The 13,255-nt window shown below is 41.4% G+C and overlaps 1 protein-coding gene across 26 annotated transcripts in view; it reads right to left on the bottom strand.

The window, feature by feature from the left end:
• FAM120B (family with sequence similarity 120 member B) overlaps positions 1-13,255 on the bottom strand; it is a 122,376-nt gene that overhangs the window by 85,893 nt on the left and 23,228 nt on the right. For 24 of the 26 annotated variants that reach the window (XR_013534689.1, XR_013534690.1, XM_035297237.3 and 21 more), the window contains exon 2: positions 6,809-8,305. The exons of the other annotated variants lie outside the window; for them this stretch is intronic. Coding sequence is in view for 22 of the 24 variants with exons in the window: in XM_035297237.3 (XP_035153128.2) it covers positions 6,809-8,305 (1,497 nt within the window). In the remaining 2 variants the exon portion in view is untranslated. The remainder of the gene's footprint in view (positions 1-6,808; positions 8,306-13,255) is intronic. 26 annotated transcript variants of the gene reach the window in all.

The raw sequence follows: 13,255 nt of genomic DNA, 5'->3' as shown, positions 1-13,255 counted from the left end.
GTGTGTGATGTTTCCCACCCTATGTCCATGTGTTCTCATTGTTCAGCACCCACTTACGAGTGAGAACATGCGGTGTTTGGTTTTCTTTTCTTGTGTCAGTTTGCTGAGAATGATGGTTTCCAGATTCAACAAACTTTAAACCAATAAAGATCAAAAGAGACGAAGAAGGGCATTCTATAATGGTAAAAGGATCAATGCAACAAGAAGAGCTAACTATCCTAAACATGTATGCACCCAGTACAGGAGCACCCAGATACATAAAGCAAATTGTTAATGACCTACAAAGAGACTTAGACTCCCACACAATAATCGTGGGAGACTTTAACACTCCACTGTCAATATTAGACAGATCAATGAGACAGAAAATTAACAAGGATATCCAGGCCTTGAAAGTAGACCTGGACCAAGTGGAACTAGTAGACATCTACAGAACTCTCCACCCCAAATCCACAGAATATGCATTCTTCTCAGCACCACATCACACTTACTCTAAAACTGACCACATAATTGGAAGTAAATCACTCCTCAACATATGCAAAAGAACAGAAATCATAACAACCAGTCTCTCAGACCACAGTGCAATCAAATAAAAACTCAGGATTAAGAACTCACTGAAAACCACACAACTACATGGAAACTGAACAACCTGCTGCTGAATGACTACTGGATAAATAATGAAATGAAGGCAGAAATAAAGATGTTCTTCGAAACCAATGAGAATGAAGATACAACGTACCAGAATTTCTGGGACACATTTAAAGCAGTGTCTAGAGGGAAATTTATGGCAATAAACTCCCATATGAAAAGCGAGCAAAGTTCTAAAATCGACACCCTATTGTCAAAATTAAAAGGGCTAGAGGAGCAAGATCAAGCAAATTCAACAGCTGGCAGAAGACAAGAAATAACTAAGATGAGAACTGAAGGAGATAGAGACACAAAAAACCTTTCCAAAAAAAAAGCAGTAAATCCAGGAGCTAGTGTTTTGAAAAGATCAATAAAATAGATCACTAGCCAGACTAATAACAAAGAAGAGAGAGAAGAATCCAATAGCTGCAACAAAAAATGATAAAGGGGAGATCACCACCAATTCCACAGAAATGCAAACTACCATCAGAGATTACTACAAACAACTCTGCACATAAACCAGTAAAACTAGAAGAAATGGATACATTCCTGGACACTTACATCCTCCCAAGTCTAAACCAGGAAGAAGTTGAATCCCTGAATAGACCAATAACAAGGTCTGAAGTAGAGACAGCAATTAATAGCCTACCAACCAAAAAAAGTCCAGGTCCAGACGGGTTCACAGCCGCATTCTACCAGACATACAAAGAGGAACTGGTACCACTCCTTCTGAAATTATTCCAAATAATACAAAAAGAAGGAATCCTTGCTATCTCATTTTATGAGACCAACATCATCCTAATACCAAAACCTGGCAGAGATACAACTAAAAAAGAAAATTTCAGGGCAATATCCATAATGAACATCATGTAAAAATCTTCCATAAAATACTGGCAAACCAAAAGCAGCAGCACATCAACAGGCTTATCCCCCAAGATCAAGTAGGCTTCATCCCCAGGGATGCAAGACTGGTTCAGCATATGCAAATCTGTAACTGTGATCTATCACATAAACAGAACCAAAGACAAAAACCACGATTATCTCAATAAATGCAGAAAAGGCCTTCAAGGAAATTCAACAGCTGTTTATGCTAAAAACTCAATAAACTAGGTATTGAGGGAATGTATCTCAAAATAATAAAAGCCATTTATGACAAACCAACGGCCAATATCGTACTGAATGGGCAAAAACTGGAAGCATTCCCTGTGAAAACTGGCAGTAGACAAGGGTGACCTCTCACCACTCCTATTCAACATAGTATAGGAAGTTCTAGCCAGAGCAAAACAGGCAAGAAAAAGAAATAAGGGGTATTCAATTAGGAATAGAGAAAGTCGAACTGTCTCTATTTACAGATGACATGATTGTATATTTAGAAGACCCCATCGTCTCAGCCCAAAATCTCCTTAAGCTGAAAAGCAACATCAACAAAGTCTCAGGATATAAAATCAATGTGCAAAAATCGTAAGCATTCCTATATACCAATAACAGACAGAGAACCAAATCAAGAGCAAACTCCCATTCACAACTGCTACGAAGAGAATAAACCACCTAGGAATACGGCTAACAAAGGACGTGAAGGACCTCTTCAAGGAGAACTACAAACCACTGCTCAAGGAAATAAGAGAGGACACAAACAGACGAAAAAACATTCCATGCTCATGGTTAGGAAGTATCATAAAAATGGCCATACTGCCCTAAGTAATTTATAGATTCAATGCTATCCCCATCAAACTACCATTTACCTTCTTCACAGAACTGGAAAAAACCATCTTAAACTTCATATGGAACCAAAAAAGAGTCTGCATAGCCAAGCAATCCTAAGCAAAAAGAACAAAGATGGAGGCATCATGCTACCTGACTTCAAACTATACTATAAGGCTACAGTAATCAAAACAGCATGATACTGGTACCAAAAGAGAGATATAGACCAATGGAACAGAACAGAGGCCTTGGAAGTAAGGCCACACATCTACAATAATCTGACCTTTGACAAACCAGACAAAAACAGGCAATGGGGAAAGGATTCCATTTCATAGTGTTGGGAAACCTGGCTAGCCACATGCGGACTACCAATTTCAAAACTTTCTATTACTCCTCCTCCTTTCTCCAAACGTCTACAGTCTTATCTTCCATGGTATCTCACTGTTCTGTCTCCTTGATTCCCTCCCAGTATCCAGGTGCTCACTACTTCTCACCAGTATTGCTATGAAAGGGTCTTAATCCCCTAGCCTGGTTTCTCCCTTTCCAACCCATCCTTCATACCACTGCCACACTGTCTTTGAAAACTTTGCTACCCTATTCAAAACATTTGAATGGCTACCACAAATCCTTCACCATAACATTTCAAGGCCCCACTATAAAACCTCAATCTCCTTTTTCTAGCCTTGAACACCATTTCACCCTCATAGAAACTTCCATAATCCAGTCTTAACAGAACATGTGCACTGTTCCTCAAGAGTACTCATCCGCTTCTACCTTTGCTTGTGCCCCATAAGAACTTACCCCACCCAGAATGTCTTTCTCTTCCAATCTTTCCCAGCCTCCCACTTCACAATTCTTTTCCCTTTAAGTTTTGCCTCCTGCCACCCTCCCCTCCTCCCTTAGCCAGGACCAACCTCCAGCTTGCCTTACAAAGCTCATACCCCAGTCCCTGTAGCACAGCTGTCTGGTCTGCCTCCCTTAGTAAACCATAAGCTGCTTAGCGTTGGAAACCATACTGTGTTCACTCACTCATTTCTTCAGCAATTGTTTATTGAGTGTAAGTGATGCGCCAGGCACAAGCACTTCTCCGCTGTAAGTCAAGACAGTGCTGGCTCATGGTAGGTGATCGGATAGAGGATTTACACTGATTCCACTTTCTCATTAAGTAAGTAGTTAAGATCAGAAGGTCTATCATATCCTAAATACATAGGTTTTACGTTCCTATGAAGAACATTTTTATTAGTGTGAGATAAATTCATCTAGATTACCAGTCAAAAGTTAAATCCAAACAGTCTACTATTAAAGGCATGAAAATATGATGCTAGTATGACCTGGAATACCAGAACCTCTGAATCCTAAGAGCATGTGCCTCATTTACTTAAAGGGTCATAGTTATGTTGATTCATGATTGGTAGGCTTGAGTCTGAATCTTTCTGTTCCTTACTTTCTTCCTAAAGAAAATGGGTTTAATTAAAAAAAAAAAATTGCCAGGCTCACAGGACTATTGTGAGGATTAAATGAGTCAATAAAAGAAAAGCACTTGTCCCGAGGTCTGGCACAGCTCACTGCCAATGAATGTTTTATAAGATTATTATAAGACTATCCAGTCCAGTACAGTGGCTCATGCCTGTAATTCCAGCACTTTGGGAGGTCGAGGTGGGGGGATCACTTGAGGTAAGGAGTTCCAAGCCCCCAGCCTGGGCAACATGGTGAACCCCATCTCTACTAAATCCAAAACTTAGCTGAACGTGGTGGCGTGCACCTGTAATAGCCTCTGCCTCCCTATTCAGGAGGCTGAGGTGGGAGAATTGCTTGAACCTGGGAGGCAGAGGCTATTATGCCACTGCACTCCAACCTGGATGACTGTGACACCCTGCCTAAGAAAGAAAGAAAGAAACAAACAAACAAACATTCAACTGATCTTCCAAAATGCTGACTGAGAAGACACAGATACACAACTGTGGTTGTGTGTGTATTCAATGTAACCGCTGTGTCCTACAGCATTTTCCCAGGGTGAGTGCGTACAGTTAAAACACACGTTTGAATTTTAGTTTCCTATTAGATAGGGTTGGAAGATGACATTGCAAAACATTTTTATAGGGAAAATGTAAGGGCAATGTGAGAAACTTCAAAATTGTTTTCAAAGATACAATTAAGTTCAATACATGTGAACAACACTCAACCCACCACTTTGCCAGGGAACTCCCTGACCCCACCTTCCGCAACAAAGACTCTTCCACTGCCAAACTCCCTGCAGTCTTTGCCTCCACTCTCGATCCTGTGCTACGGTAACTTCCTGAGGCCACCAAGACCTCCCAGTTGCTGACCTAACTGCCTATGCCTAGTTCTATTCTACCTCTTTACCTTTGTAGCATTTGACACTCCTGACCATTTCTTTTCTCATTCTTGAAACCTGTCTCCTTGGACTTTTGCGGGAATTAGTCTCTCCTTATTCTCTGTTCTCCTCTGCTGACTCTTGATCTCTCAGTGCACTGTCTCTTAAGTCTCCATCCCGCATAATCTTTTACTTCACACATAAAAGATGATTTCCAGATGTCTGTCTCCTGCCAGTAATGGAACTTTAGGCCCGTATTTCACCAGAGCATGTGTTAGAGGTGCCACCTCCTCAACTCAAACATAAGCCAGTTAATTCTCCCTGTGAAAGCCTCTCCTCCTTCTCCTTAGATCACAGCACGTACCACCCCCGGTGCTCAAGGGAACCTCGTCTCCACAGCAAGACTTATTTATTAGTCTCACTACTGAAACCATTTCTTGAATTTCTGTCTTCCTATTTCCATTACCAATTTCCTAATTTTAGCTCTTTTGTATTTGACCTGAGTTTCTGCAATGGCCACTTTAAATCCACTCTCTGCAGTGTAATGTTTCAAAAACCAAAAATCTGATCACATCAATATACCTGCTTAAAAAAATCGAACGCCTCCTCAATGAGTATGAAAATAAAGTCCTACGTTATTCCATAATAGACCGGATGCCATCTGTGGTCTGACCTAATCTAGCAGAGTACGGGTGAGACATCCAGCGTGTTATCTCAGATGGAAAGGCCAAGGGAGGGTCCTATCAGCAGGGTGCATCCAAGCCAGTGTTTGTGAAGACCAGCCTTCACAGACAGACCCCAGTCCACAGAGGACACGTGCAAGGCCATATACAAATAAGGGATGGCAGCAAGAGCCAGGAGGTGGAAGGGGGCCAGATCAAAACAACCACACAGAGAGGGTCCGGAGGTGGGAGGTGACAATGGTGTTCCAGGAAAGCCCTTGGCTGGTTGGCTGGCATGTTCAAATCACTGCTTTCCAGGCCTCACCACACAGCTGCTCAGCTGCTGTCCGGGCCTGAGTTTTCCATCCGACTAGGAGCAGGAGCTTCCTTACAGATCTATGTAGTTGCAACTAGATGAAAGATGGTGGCGCTCACAGTGCTGGGAACAAGGAAAGGTGTGTGGTTAAGATGGTTGAGTTTGGTTTAGAACTTGTTGAGGTTCCTTTGAGACATTTATGTGGACACAGATCTCTTCTGTAAAACAAGGATAAGTCTATCTCACAGAGCTGTTGAGAGGATCTAATGAGAAAAGTTATGTCATACACCTAGCACAGAACCTCATATGTCGTGCCCCCCCCATCAAAAATCTTCGCTCTATAATACTTTCAGAACAAAGTCCAAATTCCTCCTATGGTATTTAATAACCTTCCCAATGTGATTATCTACTTTTTCCCATTTTTTCTTCTTGCTTCTTCCTGCAAACCCTACTCCAGCCCGACCTTTCACCCTGTGCCCCTAGTGATGAAGATTCAAAACACTACACCTTTAGTACTTGCAGGACTCCCACGTCTTAGCCTATTCAATGCATATTTTGGCTACCATTAAGGTCTGGCTCCACCTCTACCTCTTTGGGGAACTTACCCCTGTACTTCATTTTTTATTTTCTGAGACGGAGTTTTGTTCTTGTTGCCCAGGCTGGAGCACAAGTGGCATGATCTCAGCTCACTGCAACCTCTGCCTCCCAGGTTCAGGACAATCTCCTGCCTCAGCCTCCCGAGTAGCTGAGATTACAGGTGTGTGCCACCACACCTGATCAATTTTTGTATTTTTAGTAGAGATGGGGTTTCACCATGTTGGTCAGGCTGGTCTTGAACTTCTGACCTCAGGCGATTACCTGCCTCGGCCTCCCAAAGTGCTGGGATTACAGGCATGACCCACCATGCCCAGCCTTCTCCCTGTACTTTAATCCACAATATTCTCTTTCTCTCTCATATTCTTATGGCACTTTTCTATAATATTCATGTGACAGTATCAAACATTAGTTATGAGTTTTCACACACGTCACACTTCCTAACGAGACTTATAGACTTCTGTTGTGCATCCTCTCACAGTGCCCAAACACTAAGGCAGTAATGGATCTTCCCTGACAAATCCATCTGTGGATATATTTTCAGTCATGGCATATTGGCTGGGCATATTCACATACCTTTAAGATTTCGGTGTCTGAAACCATGGTTACTTGTTGCTTTATTTCAAGCCCCACGTTGGCAGGGTCTTCTTGTTTAATTTCAGGATTTGTACACCTAAGCTTAAATTCAGAATCTGTTGCTACAGGTAACTTTTGATTGATTTCAGGGTATGTACACATGGAATCTTCATGCTTGGATACAGGATCTGTACATACGAGAACTTCCTGTTTGGATTCAGGGCCTGTATACATGATAATTTCTTGCCTAGATTCAGAGTCTGTCCACATTAAAACTTCTTGCCTGGATTCAGGGCCTGTACACATAGGAACTTCTTGCCTGGATTCAGGGTCTGTACACATAGGAACGTCTTGCCTGGATTCAGGGTCTGTACACATAGGAACTTCTTGCCTGGATTCAGGGTCTGTACACATGGGAACTTCTTGCCCGGATTCAGGGTCTGTACACATGGGAACTTCTTGCCTGGATTCAGAGTCCGAACTCATAGATATAACTTGCTTGTCCAAAGTTATTACACTTTTGGGTTTTTGGAAAAACCATGGAGATTTTTGTCCTGGTAAAAGATACGATGCCATTCCTTTATAAAAAAGAGCTTTGTTTGGTCCCAGAGGTAATAGCTCTTCTAATTTCTTCTCACCTTGATACAAGTGAAGAACTTTCGATATATGGTCTGACACAGCTAATATAACGTTACCCTTTTTGTCAAAGTTCTCTTTTACAGAGGTGTAGGATGATAAACATTTGTATCTAAAGCTTTCAAACATGCCCTCTGGGATTATGTCGTTGCCAAGGAGGCAGGCCAAAAGAGGAAGGTCGGCCACACAGAGGCCCAGACTCTCACAGAGCTTCTCTCTGCAGAGCATGATGGTGTCCAGGCTCTCTAGGCAGAGCTCACTAATTGAAAAGTAGGGACAAGTGTCATAAATTAGGTAATCAGTGTCTTCTCCAAGAATCCCAAGACAGTTATGCTGGAGACCATACGAAGCCACCTCATAATCTGCCTCCTGTAAGGAACACAAAGTTTCCTGGCCCAGTGTCTTTAGAGCAAATCGTGTAAACACAGCCAGCCCCGAGGGGATGAAGAACATGTTCCTGCCTGGCTGCTCCTTGTGTGACTTGATGTAATGAAAAATCCTGGATATCTCCCTGTTGTTCTTAAGCCTTCGTTTCACCCATTCATCTCTCTTATCCTGCTCCACCATGCCATCAAAGAAGAATATCAACTTGATCCCAACCGCTGTAAAAGTTTTAACAAAATCTCGCAAAGCAGAAAAGTATTCTCGCCACTGGCCACCGCAGATCCAAGATTCTGGAGTATACCAGTATCTGAGACAACACATGGCATCAACCACAATGGTAGGGGTACATCCAGGATACTTGCTTCGGTGGTGCTCTGCCAGTTCTTTGAAATTTACTACTGTACATATATGTGGGCAAGTACTTCCCACAAATCCTTGCAAGCCTCTCACACCCATAACTGAACTTTGGGAAAGAATCTGGAAAGAAAAATAAATTAATCAGTAATTATGGCATTATCATTAGACATACAGCACTTTTCAAAGCAAACACACTGTTTCTAAAAAACATTCTTGTCTCCGAGGTAAAATGATATGCTGTTTAGGAACCTGAAGACTTCTAGCATACGATGAACTTTACCTAAGTATAAGTTAATTCCTTGAGTTGGACTTGCACAAGGACAAGAGAGTGTAGCAGGCTTTTCACTAATACAATGTTTTCACTAAGACTATCATTCAAGATATTTCTTGATAAAATTCAAAGAGGTTAAATTTTCAAAGTAGTAGTATTTCTCTCTAGGAACTCAAGTTACTGTTAAAATCTAAAACATAAATTAAAACACACTACATGGATGATTCTCCAGATAATTTGTCTGAGTAAAAGAAGCCGAAGAAAAAGAGTATGCACTATGATTCGACTTATACAAAATTCTAGTTCGTTAAGAGTGAAGCTCATCTGTAGTGACAGAAAGCAGATCAGTGGTTGTCTGGGACAAGGACAGACAGTAGGGGGAAGGATTACCAAGGGGACACTTCTGGGGGTGACAGATACATTCACCACTTAGTGGTCATGGTTTTACAAGTATATGCATATGTTAAAACTTACCAAACTGTATACTGTAAACATGTCACATAAACCTGAACAGAGGTGTTAAGAAAGCCACATAAAATTCACTATGTCAAATGTCGTAATATCTGAGATAGTGACTGACTGACTTTGCATAGTAACTCCCATTTGAAAATTTAAAAACAGATACAAAGTAGTTTAAAGTTAGGATTTGGAATATGGAAAAGGTATAAGCACAATATTGTATATGACGTGATAAAAGGCACTCTTCAAGTAGGCAATGATGTGCGTCAATGGTTAGAAAAACTCCATGCTGACATATTTATGATCTATGCTTTTTTGACTATAGTTTTAAGAGTCATGCAGGCTTTATGGCCTTTGATAAAACACAACAAAAAATTCTTAATATGCAAAACAGCAACACAAAACAAATAATGCCTCTCCTAGACAGGCTGAAGGCAGCTGTTGTAAGATGACTAAGTATATGAGTATCTCTCATGTTTAGGGTATTTCCCAGCTGCCAGACAGATGTGGGCACTTCACATATACATTCTAATCTTTAGGATGACCCTGATATATAAATATTATCAGCTCTATCTCGCAAATGAAGAAACAATAAATACTAGGTTGAGAAAAGGCATCCTCACAGGACTATCTTCTAAGAATTTACTAATTTTTTTTTTTTTTTTGGAGACCAGGTCTCACTCTATTGCCTAGTCTGGAGTGTAGTGGTATCATCACAGTTCACTGCAGCCTCAATCTACCAGGCTCAAGCAATCCTCTTGCCTCAGCTGCCACCACACCTGGCTTTTTTTTTTTTTTTTTTTTTTTTTTTAAGTAAAGACAAGATCTCACTATGCTGTATCGTCCAGGCTGGTCTTCTCAAACTCTTCAGCTTAAGTGATCCTCTCGCTTCAGCCTCCCAGAGTGATAGAATTACAGACATGAGCCACTGTGCCCAGTCAGAATTTACTGATTTTTAATGGACTCTAGCTCCTAACAGTAGAATATGAGGGTATACATTTAATAGCCACAATAATGGGATTTTCATTACATAATGAAAATTTGCAAACATTGGATGAACATAAATAGCACACGTTTTATGCTGAAATTCAGAGAAGGCTCGCGCATAAAGTTATTAAATATAATGGGATACATTAATACATATATGCCAAATCACTACAGTATTGTTCCTTGTAAAGAGTTTATCTTGGAAACACAGCCAAGGTATCTGAGTTTTTAAAGAGGAAACTGGGCTTCATAATGTAATTATCTCAACCATAAGGTGGTTCTACATTTTGAATCCCTGGGCATGGATCCTACATACAGGAAGGTTACACTCTTATTACTGAAAAAGGGTATTTTTTTCATTTGTTATTTCAACATAGTAGGCAGGAGACAGGTGTTGGAAAGGGAATACAAGAATACATAAAAGGTTGGTCAAAACAGATTTTAAAAGAAGGCTCAGATTTCACCAGCTCTAGACTACTGCTCTATGCCTGGCTTTAAATTAAACAGGTCTTGCATGCTTTGCTGATGACAAGCCGGCCAAAGATAAGAGTGTGACTTGGTTTCTATGCTCACTCCTTTCACTGAGCCCTGTGCTGGCTGCTGTGGGCCCAGGAGAGACCCTGGACAGCAAGCAGGAAAAATAAGGAACAGCATTTGAATACAGTCAAAGCAGATGACTGAACCTGACTGCAAGCCAGGCCCTAAGGTCCACTGCACACCCGCTACGGTGAGAAGCCAGCAGCCAGTGGGCTCTCAGGCCAGGTAGTTGCCAGAGTTGCTGGTTAGACTGTTCAAGACACACAGGAAGCCAAGGCACAGATAGAGAGAAAGCTGGGCAAGGGAGCCAAACTAATCTTCTTCCTCCACTTCCAGAAAGACGAAGCCCCATTTGTACAGCGGCTTCTGCCACATTTGAGGCAGCTGCCCCTTCCCTTACCAATAAAAAGGGATTTTTATTTCAAGCATTTTCTACTAAAACTGCAACTAACAACAATGAATCGCTCAAAACATTCTCTTTATTTCACAGTAGGTCAGGCTCAGTCCTTGACATTGATTGTATTAAAATGTTTTTCCTTCTTTTCATTCCAGTAGTAAAAAGCTCCCTTTTAATTAAGCAGTTACTGGTTCTTCCTTTCATACTGCCAATTTCTCACATTTTGAATCATGAGTTACTTCAGGAGTATGACATTATAATGTGTTCTTCTATCGGATTTACAAAGAAATATTAGGGTAGCAAAGGTTTGGGGAACTTGTGATACTAGAGGATGCCTTCTGGTATTACAGTATCTTCAAAGTGCTAAATATTCACAACATCCACTCATCAATGCAATTAATGAGGTAGGGAATAAAATGTCTGAAAAGATAGAGATTCTGTGGATATTGCTTTAATTTTTTTTTCTTTTTTAAGTCTTTCATTGCTAAAAACATATACGGAGGCTTTTCACTCTCTAAAGGTGGTTATTATAGGATGACTGGGGAAAATAATATGTGTATATAAAACTCATTCCACTTGCAAATTATATAAGAAATTTTCATTATCTAGGTAATTGTTGTTTAGAAAGAAAACAGAAGTTATTCCTCATTAGGGAGGAGTCTAACTGCCCCAAACAGGGCCTGGGACCCTTTGGGAATCACACCCATGAAGGTGGGCCTCACCATCCTGTCTTATCCCAGCACCTAGCACAACATCTGCATGGGACAGGACCAGTATTTGAATGAATAATGAATTAATCCAAGGACAATGTATAAAGAGAAATCAGGAATCAATAACCTACAGACTTCAATTATGGTCAAAGAAGCAGTGTGAATTAGAATCACTGCCCTCAAGCAGCTTACAAAGGGTCTGGGAAACAAAGCAATGGCAGTAGCTACAGCAGGTGGAAGGTACAGCTGGAGGCTGCCTTATTCCCAGGGCTGGCTCATTCTTCTTTGACAGCCAGACCAGTCCTGGGTATTGGGTTACCAGTAAACCAGGAAGTGGAAAGAGGAAAGAAAAATCCAGAAACTCCTTTAGTATAATCTTTCAACTTACAAACACTTGAGGTTAAGAGCGATGTGCTCAGCATAAACGAATGCACACACAATAAGGACAACTTGTCTAGGGTCACTCTAGACACAAGGATGTGGGACTTACGGACAGCCCAAGGGAACTTGCCACACGGACAGCAGCCTCTGCAGGACAACCGATACCTGGCTGCTTTAATCACCTTAATAAACCCCCAGCATCCAAACCATGTCAAAGCAGTAACTGTCAAAAGCTAAAATATGTTAACTCACACACGCAGTAATGAGCAAGGGTGTATAGGAGACAGGGAAGCTGGATGAGAGCACTGAATGAGCTCAAGCTTACAGAGTCCATTAGCAAGGGTTACTGGAATAAGGGTGGTAAGCTGGAGACAAGAAAGCCAGAATCTTTGCACAGAAATAATTCGTATCTCGAATCTACAAACCAGCATGTAATACCACCATGGTTGCACTCTAACGGAGAGTAAGCAGCAAAGTCAAACAGAGGTAAATCTGCTGGAAAATTAAATAACCTTGGGTGAGTCTGAAACAATGGCCCAGCACAACAGCACAAAACATGAAGTCTTCTTTTCTGTTGTTTTCTTTCCTAGTACGAAATAATTTTTCTTTCAATAGTAATTTCTGGCTGGGCCTGGGCCCAGGCTCTCCCAGTGATGTTCCCCCATTGCTTGGAGTGGAGTATCTGAGGTCTGTTGTTTCTTCTTTCCTCTCCTCCCCCGCCTAAAAAGTGAAACTCACAAGGACCCCTTAAACACAGTTAGGTGAGAACAGGGGTCGAAAATCCAAGAGATTAGTATTTATCCCTTGCCAGCACACAGTAGAGCACCTGCTGAAGGTTTATTATTTATGAATGCACAAACAACCAGGTAAATAAATAAACTAAGGGTGGGTGCCAGTTAAGTTGGTCTTGATGCTTCAGAAGCTCTCCCTACAGGGCTCATTAAACTGCTGAGCTTTACAAGAAGTCCCAACCATGGATAAAGACTCTCACTTTGACCACACTTTTGTTAGGGCCCTTGAGCCCTCTTCTCTACAACGCCTCAATCTGGGGCTTTTAGCAAGAATCCTGCTAAGTCAATTTAAAGAGAACCCACCTTTGATATCTGACCATGCTGGCCTGCCTATAGCAAGAATCCCCCTATCGCTGTTATCTGCCCTTAGAAATTTCCCATCCCCTCACCCCTCACTCTGCTCCTTGGTTGTAAATCCCCAGCTGTCTTCACTGATTCAGAGTTGAGCCAGATCTCTCCCCTCCATAGCACTGAGTAAAACCTTCCTACTGTTTGAACAAATGTCAGAATTTTAACACTGGCACCCCAAAGAAAGCC

This window comes from Callithrix jacchus, chromosome 4 (genome assembly GCF_049354715.1).
Source record: "Callithrix jacchus isolate 240 chromosome 4, calJac240_pri, whole genome shotgun sequence".
Classification (NCBI taxonomy): domain Eukaryota; kingdom Metazoa; phylum Chordata; class Mammalia; order Primates; family Cebidae; genus Callithrix; species Callithrix jacchus.
Note: the sequence above shows the minus strand (reverse complement) of the source record. Positions and strands in the feature narration are given on the sequence as shown.